This window comes from Delphinus delphis, chromosome 2 (genome assembly GCF_949987515.2).
Source record: "Delphinus delphis chromosome 2, mDelDel1.2, whole genome shotgun sequence".
Lineage (NCBI taxonomy): Eukaryota > Metazoa > Chordata > Mammalia > Artiodactyla > Delphinidae > Delphinus > Delphinus delphis.
Window position 1 is genome coordinate 85953635 of NC_082684.1, and position 14519 is coordinate 85968153.

General features: G+C 40.9%; 1 protein-coding gene across 2 annotated transcripts in view; it reads right to left on the reverse strand.

The window, feature by feature from the left end:
* VPS39 (VPS39 subunit of HOPS complex) overlaps nt 1-14519 on the reverse strand; it is a 47652-nt gene that overhangs the window by 26693 nt on the left and 6440 nt on the right. The window contains exons 2-7 of one of the 2 annotated variants that reach the window (XM_060005060.1): nt 13208-13273; nt 5380-5444; nt 5029-5071; nt 3688-3782; nt 2661-2759; nt 2120-2212 (exon numbers count right to left, since the gene is read on the reverse strand). In XM_060005060.1, the coding sequence (XP_059861043.1) occupies nt 2120-2212; nt 2661-2759; nt 3688-3782; nt 5029-5071; nt 5380-5444; nt 13208-13273 (461 nt within the window). Of the gene's footprint in view, nt 1-2119; nt 2213-2660; nt 2760-3687; nt 3783-5028; nt 5072-5379; nt 5445-13207; nt 13274-14519 lie in introns of those variants that run through there. The other variant, XM_060005061.1, reaches the window with a different exon arrangement.

Sequence of the window (14519 nt, forward strand, 5' to 3'; positions counted from 1 at the left end):
ATGAACACACATGGCCCGGAAAAATCAAGTTAAAACCCCAAACCTACAGAAGCCAATAATATTCCTTATTTGGCATAAAGAAATATTATAGAGTCTGTTATGACAAATTTTGTCATCACACGTTGAACCAGTTCTCTTTTCCTCTAACATGGAGACAAGCATCTAGCCTGGCAACTAACAATGTCAATTGCTGGCGAGGATGCAAAGCAATTGGAACTCTCATATGATGCTGGTGAGAACACAAAATGGTACAGCCATTTTGTTTGTTGGCTTTTTATAAAGTTAAATATACACTTACCATGGGACCTAACAATCCCATTCCTAGGCATTTCCTCAGGAGAAATGAAAACCTGTGTTTACACAAAAATCTGTGTGCAAAAGTTTATAGCAGCTTTGTTTATAATGCATAAAAATTGTAAACAACTTTGTCCTTCAACTGACGAATGGATAACCAAACTGTAGTACATCCATATAATGGAATACTATTCAGTCATAAAAAAGAATATATTGACACACACACAACACAGTTGGATGTCAAATGCATTTACGCTAAGTGAAAGAAGCCAGGCTCAAAAGGCTACATACTGTATGATCCCATTTATATGACATTCTGGAAAAGGCGAAACTATAAGAGATGAAGAACAGATCAGTGGTTACTAGAGGTTGGGGTGTGGAAGGAGGGCTGACTTCAAAGGGGCAGCATGAGGGAATTTCTTGGGATGATGGAACTGTTCTGAATCTTTTTCTTTTCTTTTTTTTGGCCACACGGCATGCAGCATCTTAGTTCCCTGACCAGGGATCGAACCTGTGCCCGCTGCAGTGGAGGCACAGAATCCTAACCACTGGACCACCAGGGAAGTCCCCTGTTCTGACTCTTGATTGTGGTGGTGGTTATACAACTCTAGGCATCTGTCAAAACTCAGAACTGCACATCCAAAAGAACAAATTTTACTGTCTGCAAATAAATGAATACGTTTTGAATAACCTGGTCCTAAAGCAAGATTCCTCACCCTCAAAACACTCCACCCTCAAGAAGCTGATGGCAACACCTAAGGTAGTCAGAGGAATGAGAGCCCTCTTCCAACTTTTGGCTCTGTCCCCCGCCCCTCACAGACTCCTCTCAGGCACCTGTCTGCCTAGTGGCTATGCAGTCAGTTACACAGCAGTAACTCGCCTAGGAGCTTGCAATTCGGATCCTGATGAAATTAGGCTAGTCCAAGAATATAAACAGGGAACATATATATTAACTAGATAAACAATGAAGAGCTAACACAGCAGGGAGTAGGGAAGTGGGAGGTGGGGAGAAAGACCTCCAGGATTGTCAAGTCTGGGTTATGAGAGGGGTATGAAGCTAAGGAATTTCTGTTATTCTATAAAATGAATGGTAAACCAACCTTTTTTACATACAGCCTGCATGCTGGAGGGGAAAAAAACCAATGTGTCGTGGATATTTACCACTTAAGAGAAAAAGCAGGGTATAAAACAATGTGTATAACATGAGATTTTTGTAAACAGGGCAGATGCCCATTACCAAAATGTTAACAGTGGACCAGATTATTTCTGAGTGGGAGAATTATGGATGACTTGCACTTCTTTTCTTTTCCTTATCTATATTTTCTTATTTTCTATAATAAACACATACGGCTTTTGAAATTTAGAAAAAAACAGTGAAAATAATTTTTACAACAAATATACTAAAAGATTTTGGGGGGCAGGAAACTCAAAGTCTTAAAAATACTTAAGTTAATACTAAAATTAGTATATAATTCCTCAGCACTGAAGCCTCAAGATAGCAGTCCATGATAATGCTACTGGACAGAGGCATGCAGCCCTAATTATCTAGCCCAATAACTAGATACAGGATATGGATAATTCATTATGTAGAGAACTGAGAGTTGACTCTGCCTGGCTTAAGATACACAGACATCTTATTTGTGAAAGATGTTTAGCGCATGAAAGATAACCAAACATACAAACACAAACCCTGTTATGCCAAAAACTCTACTTAAGGCAGTCTCTTGACCTACAGTTCAGAAGCACATAATCATCTCTCCCAGGTAGACTCATAATCACCTTCCCCAAGGTAAACTGATGATACTTGCAAAATAGTAAATCTTACCCTTATTAGGTAGTAGTCTCTCTTGAAACCCACACAGATAGCATTTTCACACCATGCCATGGACTTGGGCACATCTGGTACACTAAAGTCTCCCTGGAGAAAGACAGCAAGAGTTCACTTGGAAAGATGTCAAAGGAAAAAAACCATGACCTTCCTGTGATTCCACCCCCATTCCGCAAAATTACTCTCACCCTCATCTGAATACAATTCTCTTAGCACAAGGCCAGGAAACCACCCATAGTAAAAATACAAGTCACCCATGAACTGGACAAGGTGCATTCGGAAAAGGTGAAAACCCCCTTTGATATAAATGAATCTGTAGAGATGTAGAATTGTCCTACTCCTGCCTCTGAAGGCCAGGAGACTTTGACAAGTGGGCACAAGTAACTCATAGGTACTCCTAGCAGAGCATTCATCTGGGGAGAACATCAAGACTGGGCTCCTGAGCTTCACAGGAACTGAAAAGCAAGTCTTTCAAGCTGTGGGTCAACTTAGCAGCAGCTCTCACCCAACCCATGGGCCAGGAAACAGTGGACTGTACCTGCAATTCATGAAATTCCCTGTCTTTCCAGAAATAGAGCTGCAGCTTCTTTTTCACAGCCACACACATCCGCAACACCTCCTCCCCAGTCTCTGTGTGCTGGGAAGAGACACCCAGAGCGAATGAGGATGTGCACACGATGACTCCAGAACTGACAACTATATTAGAGACTTTTCTACCTTGAAAAGGCTACTAATCTGAACATCCCTTGTCATACAAAGTCATGCTGCCAGATAAGCTGAACCAAAGCACACCATTCTCTCTAAGATGCGCTCAAAAACAACAGGCTGAGAAGCGCTTCCTCCCCAAGGGCTGCCAGTCAGAGGCCCCGGTCCCAGCAAATGTCATGGGCCTTTATATTTAGAGAGGAAAACCTATATAACTGCTTCCTCCTTTTTTTCTTAAATGCTTCTTGCTCATTGCTGTCAATACCTGCAGGGGCAGGGATCAGCCTGTGTCAGTGACAGCAGGCCCACTTTCAATCCTTTAAAGAAGTGGAGGACGGAAATGCCTAAGCATACAACAAACGATGCAGCATCAATATAGACCATAAGTGCTAAAAAGTGATCAAAGCTGAGTAGAGGGGTGACGCAGATTTTGAAGAAGGTAAGGATGATGAATTGGCAAAAATCAGGAGAAACGTCTTTTCCGAATAACGAAAACTCCCTAAGGACAAAGACCACAATGATACGTTCAGAACGAGAGTCACTTTAATGCCCTAGAGCTATGTTCATGTACTGTTACAGTCTTGATTTCCCACTAATGGTTTGTCCATGGCAAGCATTTTCGTCCTCGGTTAGCTGCCTCCTGAAATACAGCTGTCCGGTAGCGCACACACAGGGAATGCAAATGTTTCAACATTTTAAGGGGGAAATTTCTCTAATACAATCCAAAATCAAATATTCTCTTTGGAGTCTCTGCTGAATTTGGATATCAACGTTATTCTTCCCATCTAATGGTAGGAATGATGTAGGAAAGGCTGCATTTATTAAAGCACAAAGCCAAATTTCATCTCGCCCACACTTACCTGGAGGTCACATGTGAACAGTGATGCTCCCTTTGCCTTGGAAACTGTAGTGATTTGTTGAAATGTCAATAGGTCATGGACATAAATATTATTTTCTGTTTGGAAGGAGGTAAAACACCCGTATAAATTCTCACAATTCTCTAGTATAGCCACCTTCAAGACAGACAGACAGACAGACACACACACACACACACACACACACAAAATAACTGTGTAACAACCAGAAGAACCAAATGGCAAATACTGGTCGAAGATGTACCTTCAGCTTCACTAACAACGACTTATTCTGGTCCATGACCAGTACGGAAACATTTAGGAAGTCACTTAGTCTTCTAAACTTGTATATTTTGTTCCTTTAAATTTGGGCTGGCTTGAATTAAAGAGCTCTTTCACTTCCAAAGAACACTCTTACACTCTGTCTTTCTCAAGTCTGGAAACTTGTGATGCAATATTTGTACAAGAAATTCCTTTCAAAGCTACTCACATTAGGAGGCTCCAGTAAGAGAAAGGAAACCCCCTGTGGATTTTGTACAAACCTATGGCAAGGATTTCTTTTCTAGCAAAGCCAGCGCAATAATTTCACTTGGGCCTCTTAGCTAGTTTTAGTTAATTTAAATGTTTCTCTCTTGACTAGAAACTAAGTTTAAAATGATTCTACCATTTGGGCCCTGGGCTGAACAGTACAGAGCATGAGGCAAGTTTCTAGTTCTTCTGCTTGTCATGAAAAGGCCTCACTGGCCACCTTCCATGAAACTATGGCTTTTCAAACAAGGCCTGGAATAGTCTGGCCCTGATCTCTCACCTGTCTCTTACCAGTCTCCACCATATACCCTAAGTCTGGCCAGATTTCAGGGCCTTTGCTTAAGCTGTTCCCTCTGCCTATAACACTCTGCCTACCCCTCTCTTCCTGTTGAAACCCTAGTCATCCACTAGACAATGCTGTCTCTCCCATCACTAAGATCCCACGACACTTTTTATAAATTTTCATTGTAACTTATCACACTGTAACATGAGTACTTTCTGTCATTTTGGTCTTCAAAACCAGAACCTAAGTTTCAAAGATAGAAACCATGTCTCATTCAACTTGGTATCCCCAATGCCTAGAGTAGGACTCAATAAATACTGACTGAATGAATGAATGAAGTGATACTTCTTGAAGAACAGAGCTCAAGATATGGGGGATGCTGGTGCCTTTATTACCTGTGTACCCTGCTGCATCTGGTTAGGAATGTGTCCGTTTCATTGTTAAGTAATAACTATCAAATTAACCATGAAAGGGTTAATCAGGTCATAGCTTTTGTTTCTTGACACATGAAATACAAATGCAACCCCTTTTCTTACCTAACAAGCTGACCAGAATCTTAAACTGGGAAACCACATGGATCTGGAAAATAGTAAATCATTAGACTCAAACACTTCTGACAAGGTTTAACAAATGTTCATTTTAACTGCAATACTAAAAAGGGACTAAAAAGCCCATATCAATGACAAGGATCTGACTTATGTGCAAACACAATTTCTGCTTGTGAAAGAGGATCTCAAGTACTTGATGGATGGACAGAGATCCCGGCATAAATGGGAGGACAAAGAGCAGAGGATTCAAAGATGAATAAATAATTTTACCAAAGTCCTAGCTTTGACAGGGTATCATAGAAGTCAAATATTCTTGTAGCGACCACCATCACGGCCTACCTGCTGAATCTTTTTGGAGAAGTTCTTATTGGATTTCTCTAATGTCACTTCAAACCTGTTGCAACCTATGGGAAAGAAACAAACATTCACGTTTCCAAACACAGGGATACATATAAAAATAACTATGACAAAAAATGCTGCTCCATACTGCTCTCCTACATGAATTATAAAAAATTCCTTAAAGACTAGAAGTTGGAGATCTAAAATAGCCAGTTGTCTTTATTGAGTACAGTAAGTTGCTTTCAACTCCAATTTTAGAACAGAGGGTTTCATGCACCTTCACTTGCCATTAGCAGAAAGGACCACACCACATTTTACTGAAGCTGCAAGGTACTTATGAGGATTTTATCCTGCATAATAGTACCTTGGTAAAGTATGTCACCAAAAGAGTGTAAAAAGTAACAGTCAAATATAGGAGCCCCAGCAATGAATCCCAGCCCAAAGCATCCTTAGACTAAGACAGACTAAATCCTAGCGGTTACCCTGTGTCCCATATGACAGGACAGAGCGAACAATACCATCCCCAGAGCTAAAGCAATTTAATGCATCTACACTTACTGCCACTCTCAGGTGATGCTACCTCTGCTGACACTTGCTAAAAAGGGGAAGAAAGTTATAGACCATAAAAAACACATGAAGCCAGCCTTGCTGGGATGACCAAAACATTTAGGGTCAAAAGTCCCCAGAGTCAAAAAGAGAATAATTATCACAATAATAACAGCCGCTATCATTAACTAAGCAATAGCTAAGTGCCAGGCTCTGGATTTTAAAATTTCTATGTATTCTCTGTAACTTCACAACCACCTCCAGAAGTAGGTATTATTATTCCAATTTCATATCTGAGGAACCTGACAGGTCAAGCAGTTAGGTAGCAGCCAGTGAGAGAAAGCCCAGAGGCAAACTCAGGGCTGACTTTACGTAAAGCCTGTGTGCTGAGCCCGCACCCTGCCACCTGCCTCCCAGCTTGGGGAGACTATGTACACGGCCAACCGCTCAAATCGATGGAGATTCTTTGAGGCAGCCACCAGGGCCCACACCACCAAAGCTGGTCTTACTTCCTCCACATGTCCCACAGAAGAGGAGATGAAGACAGGGCCCTGAAGTTCCGGGAGATTCAGAAACCTGCCCTGTATTATGCCATTACATTGCACAAGAAAAAAAAAAAATCAGCCGTTACTGCTTGATAAAGAGTTCTGTATTTGAAGAGGACTTTATTACCTCTAACAATTCTCTTTATGAGCAGAATTATCTAGGGCAGAGATTCTCACACTTTTTGGCCTCAGGACCCCTTCATCTTAAAACTTACTGAGGACCAGAACTTTTACATAGATTATAGCTGTCAATGCTTACCATTACAAACTAAAACTGAGGAATTTAAAAAATGTGTATTTAAAAAAATTTTTTTTTAAATAAATTTATTTATTTTTGGCTGCTATGGGTCTTCTTTGCTGCTTGAGGGCTTTTCTCTAGTTGCGGCGGGCGGGCGGGGGCTACTCTTCGTTGAGGTGAGCAGGCTTCTCACTGCGGTGACTTCTCTTGTTGTGGAGCACGGGCTCTAGGCTCTCAGGCTTCAGTAGTTGTGGCACATGGGCTAAGTAGTTGTGGCTCGTGGGCTCTAGAGCACAGGCTCAGTAGTTGTGGCGCACGGGCTTAGTTGCTCCGCGGCATGTGGGATCTTCCCAGACTAGGGCTCGAACCCGTGTCTCCTGCATTGGCAGGCGGATTCTTAACCACTGCACCACCAGGGAAGTTCCAAAACATGTATTAACTGACTTAAACATAACAGCAATAAGCTCATTACATATCAGTGTAAATAACATTTTTTATGAATAATAACTATTTCTCCAAATTTAAAAGAAAAGCATTGTTTTACACTTTTATAAATCTCTTTAATGTCTGGCTTAATAGAAGACAGCTGACTCTCACATCTGCTTCTGCATTTAATCTGTTTTGATACGTTGTTTGGTTGTGGTATATGACAAACATCTGTCCTCGTGAGGACATTTAGTTGGAAAAGAGAGGAATATTTTAACAGCTTTTTCAGATAATTGTAGATCTTCTTTGATGCTATACAAAAATTTGACAAATGGAGTTTCTTGCAATCTGGAATCTGAAACCTATTAATGAACTTTTCTGTAAAAGTCCATTGGTCTATCTTACACGTCAAATGGCTCTTTGATTCGTGCTTGGTTTAGAAATTTCATGCACTGGAAAATACTGGTTCACATAGTTACGCAGATTTTCCAAATGTTGACACATTTTGTTATAAGGGCTGAAAAACAATCATGCTCATTATCACCCCTCATCTCATCAGGAAAATCATAAGTATGGAGAAGCTGTCAAGCTCATGGGGATGGATACAATTTTTCCACAATTCTAATTTTCTCTTGAAAGCTCTATCTTTATCATTAGTAACAAACACTGCCAGTTGTTTTCTTTGAAGTGACAGACTCTCTTTGTTCCTTTGTGAGAAAACATCTACCAAACACCCAAATGGTCTGAAAAACCGCAGTCTGTTAGCCATTCTCTCAAGCAAAAATGATGCTCCATGAAATAAGTGGTCAGTTCAGCTCGTTGCTCCAACCATCACATAAGTACTTTTCTCCTGAGACAGCCACTGGGCTTTGTACCTTGCACACAGCTGAAGTGCTTCATGTGTACTTCCCATTATATAACAGATTATTGAAAAGAGGTGTTCTCAAAGGTCAAGATAGAATAAAATTAATACTTTTTACTGTCCCACAAAGAACATTCTTAAGTGAAACTGGCTTAAAGAAAAAAAAAAAAAAGCACTGTGAGCACATGCTGGGCAAAAATACAACTGTTTGGACAGTGTGGTGCCAACAAGGCTGCCGACCACTGTCTTGAACTTGTTATGAGGGGCAGCAGTTTTAGCTGCCTTACTTGTGTACCGTCTGTGCAAATGTCAGTGAAAAAACAATCATGTTTTAGTGTTACTGTGAACTCAAGTTTCGACGCTGTGGCTCCTCTGAAAGGATTTTGGGGAACCTCCTGGGGTCTAGAAACTGTCGACTGGAAAAAAATGCACAACCTAAAAGTTGAGAATTCTGTTTTATTCTGAAGACTTGCTAAGGACTTAAGCCAGGGAGGAGCCAGGATATATAGGAGTTCAGACAAAAAAAAAAAAACAGGTAGTCAGACATCAAAAGATTACTGCTATGTAAGAAAATCAGACTTCTCAAGTTTCTGTGTATGGTAGGATGCAAGAGTCTTGGGCTCATTGAAATCATTCCTTTGATATGCACCTTAACTATCTAGGGCCAGCATCCTGTTTTTCTCCCTCCTGAATACCCTCAGGGCGCACAGTCTGAGGCTGCAGTGGCTGCCTGATGGCTTGAGGGCCACATCCTTTGTTTACTGACATGGCAGGTGACATTTTTCCTCCACAAGACCAAACTTTGAGAACCACTGCTCTAGGGTGAGGCATCACAGAAGTAAACACAAAGTTGTTAAGATCTTAGATAAAAAGTAAGAAGTAATTTAACTCCTCTGTTTAAGAGTAGACTGAAGTCTCTGAGTACATTGAAGCCTAGAGACTTTTGTGAACTCACAGGAAGGGGATGGCTCAGATCAGATCAGAGTCAAGGTCCCCTTAACCCCCGTCTTTCCATGACATCTCACTACCCACTCTCTCCCTTCCCTCAGAAAGTTAGTCTGGTCGTAGCCTTACTGAGGTTTTGATAGGGACAGAGTAAAGGGACAAAGTAGGAAATTAAATAGTCAATCCCCCCCCCCCAAAAAAAATAGTCAATCCCACTAGGGGACTGTAAGTAAAGAAAAAAGTATGGGAGACCCCTGTAAGTTAATGACCACTCAAGAAAGCTGGTTTATTTAACCACAAAACCAAGCAGGCTTGCTTAGCAACAAAACCATGCAACAGAAGCATGAGACATGCTCCAAAACAATAAAACAACACATCCTTCCCAGTGAGCTCAGTAAGTTATTGATTCCTAGAACATGCTCCTCTGCACGCACTAAAAACAAAAATATAAGGAAAAGGTGACATTATACTGAAACCTGAGATGATGTGCCACTTTTAGCATATGTTACTACCTTTTTGCTCATTTCCATTGCGCCATGACAGTCCTGGCTTGACCATGTAGGGATAAGAAAATTCCTTTGCCTGACGTGGAAGAGGAACTGATGACAGAAGCATGACACCTACTCTAGAATGAGGAAGAAGGTGGTCTTTTCCCCCTCCCCACTTTTCCTTTGATTATAAAACTGTAGCCTACTAAGTTCTCGGGGCATGGCACGCTCTCGCCCACCCGCTTATAAGCCTCACAAGTATCCTATTCTAATAAATCACTTCTTATCTATCACTTTGCCTCTCAATGAATTCTTTCTGCGCTGAGACCTAAAGAACTGGAGCTCCTCGGAGCCTCCCAAAATGCCATCTAGTGGTTTCAGTTCGGAATATCTCAAATTTAGAAACCCAGTTAGTTCTATGGCTGATTCATGGAGGCCCAGGTCTACTTCTGGCCCATAAACAGACTAGAGCTGGTCCAGAACTGAACTGTTCTCTAGGGGTATAGGGAGAAGTGAAGTCTCTAATCAGTTTGATTTCCTAATTATCTAAGGTAGGTTAATATTGCTATTCAAGTTACCTGTGGGGAAACTGAGTAAGATTAACTAACTTGTCAAAGGTTACATGGTGAATTGGTCACAGGGCAAGGAACAGTTGGCACCAGGGTTCCAAGTCACATCAACATTAATATTACCAGTTTGAGTCTATAGTATGCTGAAAAGTTTATTCTTATAGTTTAGTTTTCAATTCCTTAATACAGAAATGATATATTAAACAAGTTACTTTATCAGCGTATTTAGTATTTGATGGCACAAAGAACTGATTATGTCTTGGGATAAGAATATTAGGGTCTTTTTTTTTTTTTTTTTTTTTTTGCGGTACGCGGGCCTCTCACTGCTGTGGCCTCTCCCGCCGCCGCGGAACACAGGCTCCGGACGTGCAGGCCCAGCGGGCATGGCTCACGGGCCCAGCCGCTCCGCGGCATGTGGGATCCCTCTGGACCGGGGCACGAACCCGCGTCTCCTGCATCCACAGGCGGACTCTCAACCACTGCGCCACCAGGGAAGCCCTATTAGGCTCTCTTTATCTCCCTGCTTTGCACGTCATCTGAGCCCGCAGTAGACAGTCAAAACACGGTTGTTGAAAGCCGAATAAAACCAAAGGCAGGCTTAATTTTTAAATTACAGAGTGGGTCAATGTCACAGAATACAAATATTCTGGCTCTGAGAACTAAAATTTAAAGCAAGGGCCAGCAAAGTACTGCCTGGGGTCAAATCCAGTCCTCCACCTGTTTTTGTAAATTACCCTTTACTGGTACACAGCCACACCCATTCATTTACATGCTGTCTACAGCTGCTCTTTTGCTACAGTAGCAGAGTACAGTAGTCACCACAGAGATGTTATGACCTGCAAAGCCTAAAACATTTACTATTTGTGTAAGTCAATAAGGTAGAGGGTACCTGGAGAAAGAGAACCAGTCATGGTTTTCTTGATATAAGAGAAGCCATTTTTGGCCTAAGCCATTTTGTGAGCTAAGCCTGGCCACAACGCTTGTCCTTGGACAGATCTCAGTAATAACGATCTTAAGGGAACAAAAGAACAAACCTTCAGCAGGCAAGAGAAGTAACAATAACAAAGATAAAAAATCAGGTGAAAAGACTCCCAGTTCTGTTTCAGTGGTAAAGATTAGCCTCGCTTTCTTGAGATTTTGCAGAATTTAACCCCCTCTAAGGTGCTCAACCACCAGATCAACTGGAACCTAAGGGATGATGATGTTGACCTTTTCAGACCCTCAGTCGCTTCACTCAGCTAACGCTTGGACTCTCAACTATCCAAGGCCCTTCATGAATAGGCATGGACCCTTAGCTTAAAAACTTCCCCAACTTTGCTGTTTGGGGAGACAGTGCTTTGGGAAAGATCCCTAGTGTTTTCCTTACTTGTTGCAAGTAATAAATCCTTCCTGCTCCCACTCTCTGCCTTGGTTGTGTCTTTTGGCTCAACACCCACTAAGAGGCAAACCCAGTTTTCAGGTAACATTTAGTCCTTTTTTTGGAACAAGTTGGCTGACTCCTGATTTAAAGGAAAGTTGAAAAACTTAGAAATGAAATACAGTAAGTCCCCTACGTACGAACCGTCCAAGTTGCGAACTTTCAAAGATGCGAATGCGTGTTCCATCAACATCAGGCGTGAGTGAAATTGCAGCTTGACCTCTGATTGTGTTAGCTGGCTACCTAGGCTAACTTTGTTGGACACCGAGGCTAACTTTGCTGGACTTACGAACGGGCTGTCAGAATGGAACTCGTTCGTATGTAGGGGACTTACTGTAAACCCTGTTTTGATCTTCTGGTTTCTCTTCTTATCCCACCACAGAACCTGACCAGGTACCTTCCTCCCTCCCAATTGCACCGGTGAAGGGTAGCAGAATATGCTACCCCAAAATATGCTACACTGGCACAAGGATTATTTTGAGTTGAAGGTAACTGAGAAGAAGCAGATACAAGAAAAGCTCTCTGCTCTCCACCATCTGCCAAAGAGCCAGACACAAATTTACAAAGGTGCCTCCCATCTCCTCTCTATCAAGGACAATATTTAATCAATTTAGAGAAACTCGAGACCCATATCAGCCCACAGACTGCACCAGAGGAATCTACATAACAAACATCTCTAATTAGTTCCCCCATATATTTGCCTTCCCATAATTTGCCACTGTAGAAACTCAAAGTCCTTTTCCTTTGTCTTGTTGCTTCTCTGATTTACAGGTCCCCATACAATCAACCTAAGATGGGTAGAGTTAAAAAGAATTTTTTCCTCCTTTACACCAGTAAGATACTCTTTTTTTCCCAATATGTTACCCTTGCTACAGGTTCCAAAGAGAAGGCTCTATTTCCACACTTACATTAAGCTATTCACTATAAGTTATATATTAGGTTGAAAGCTATGAAATTTTGTTTTTTCTAATATAGCCAAATAATGACAATTTAATATGGTTCAACCTACTCTGGCATTAATAGCTGACTTCTATACTCTGTAGCTCCAGGGTATAATATCCAAACACATCAATTTTCCACAGAGAACACAAATAAAATTAGGAAAAGGGAGCAAGGTACTTTTTTTCCCATTAGAGGGCACTCTAACAGAATAAACGTCAAATACTTTTAGTTATTCTACATTTTTACTGACAAAGAAATATTTGATTAAAGTTTTAGTTTTCAAAGTCCTTGCATCTGACCCCAGTAATTTTGTGAGATGCTTTATGGAAGAGGAAACTGACATTGGAAAGGACCTACTCATAGTCACGTGACTGGGGAGAAGTAAAACCTGACTCAAGCCCAGGTCCCCTCTGTCCTAGTCCACCCCGCAGAAGTTTAACAAGATCTTTAACATCAATGGCTCTTAATTTTTTTTTCCTACTACCATACCATTTTCATGAGAATTTTACTCTCATTGTAATATTTCTTATTTCTGGTATGAGTCTCCAAGAAGTGAGAAGGGAAAAAACATCTAGCCGCACCTCCCAGATGGGGGTAGGGAAATACAGTCTGAAAAAAAGAGAAAACCCTGGAGATTCTCACAAGTTTCTCCCCACTTTTCCACTGCACTACTGCCAACCCGCAGTCACTCTTTTAACGGTCCAGTTTTAGTATATGTGCTGCTGAAGCAAGCACTCTTTTAATGGTCCAGGAATCACTGATTTTACAGTGTATACATATATATATATTTTTTTTTTTTTACATGAGCAGTAAGCCGCCTCGTACTTTGTTCTGAAAAGCTGCCACTTACCAACATCCTTCCGAATCCTATAGAGAAGAAGATGACCCTGTTTCGTTCCAACAAGCAGCCATTCCTCTGGAAAAGAAAAGGACCATCAGCTTTAGTAAGACCCTATTTCTTTAGCTGGAGCTTATAATCAGAAATCAAAGGGTTGAGAAAATGAGTTGCTTTTGATAGTAGGTGTTTTGCAAAACTAAGGAATGTTTATATTCAAGAAATGTTTGAGGGACTTCCCTGGCGGTCCAGTGGTTAAGACTGCACTTCCACTGCAGGGGGCACAGGTTCGATCCCTGGTTGGGGAACTGAGATCCCACATGCCGTGCCGTGCAGCCAAAAAAAAGAGAGAAAGAAATGTTTCAGAATCAACTAATTGAAGAAATATTTATTGAACTAGGTGAGACATATTAGAGAATGAAAAATGTCCCTGGCTTCATTGTTTCAAAATGAAACTGACCAAAAATTTGATGGAAGTTTATAAAATCATAAAATGGGTAGTATAAATATAAAACTAGGTATCTGATCTCAGAAATAACAGCTAAAAGGCATCCTTTGAAGGTTTGATGATTTTACTTTAGGAAAAATAAGAAGTGCCATAGCATATTAAACTTACAGAATTCATCATCTCAAAACATGGTCTAACAGATAATAATAAGTGTTGCCAAAGACGTGAAGAAACTGGAACCCTCACGCATTGTTGGCAGGAAAATAAAATGGTGCAGCCCTTTGAAAAACAGTCTGATAGTTCCATAAAAGACTAAACATAGAGTTATCATATGACCCAGAAATTCCACCCATGGGCATACACACAACAGAAATGAAAACATATGTCCACACAAAAACTTGTACATAAATGTTCATAGGAGTATTATTCACAATAGCCAAAAGGTGGAAAGAACCCAAGTATCCATCAACTGATGAATGGATAAACAAAATGTGACGTATCCATACAATGGACTATTAGCCATTAAAAGGAATGAAGTGCTGATATATGCTACAATAGGATGGATCTGACAATATTATGCTAAATAAAAGAAGCCAGACAAAAAAGGCTACATATTGCATGATTCTATTACATGAAATGTCCTGGACAGGCAAATCTAGAGACAGAAAGATCAGTGGTTGCCTGGGGCTCGTAGGCTTAGGAAAATGGGGCTGGTGGGACTGGGGAAAAAGAAACGGGGTTTCTTTTTAGGGTGATGAAAATGTTCTAAAATTGTGGCAATACTTGCACAACTCTGTGAATGTACTAAAAACCACTGAATTGTACATTTTAAATGGGTGAATTGTATGGTATATGGATTACATCTCAATAAAGCTATTA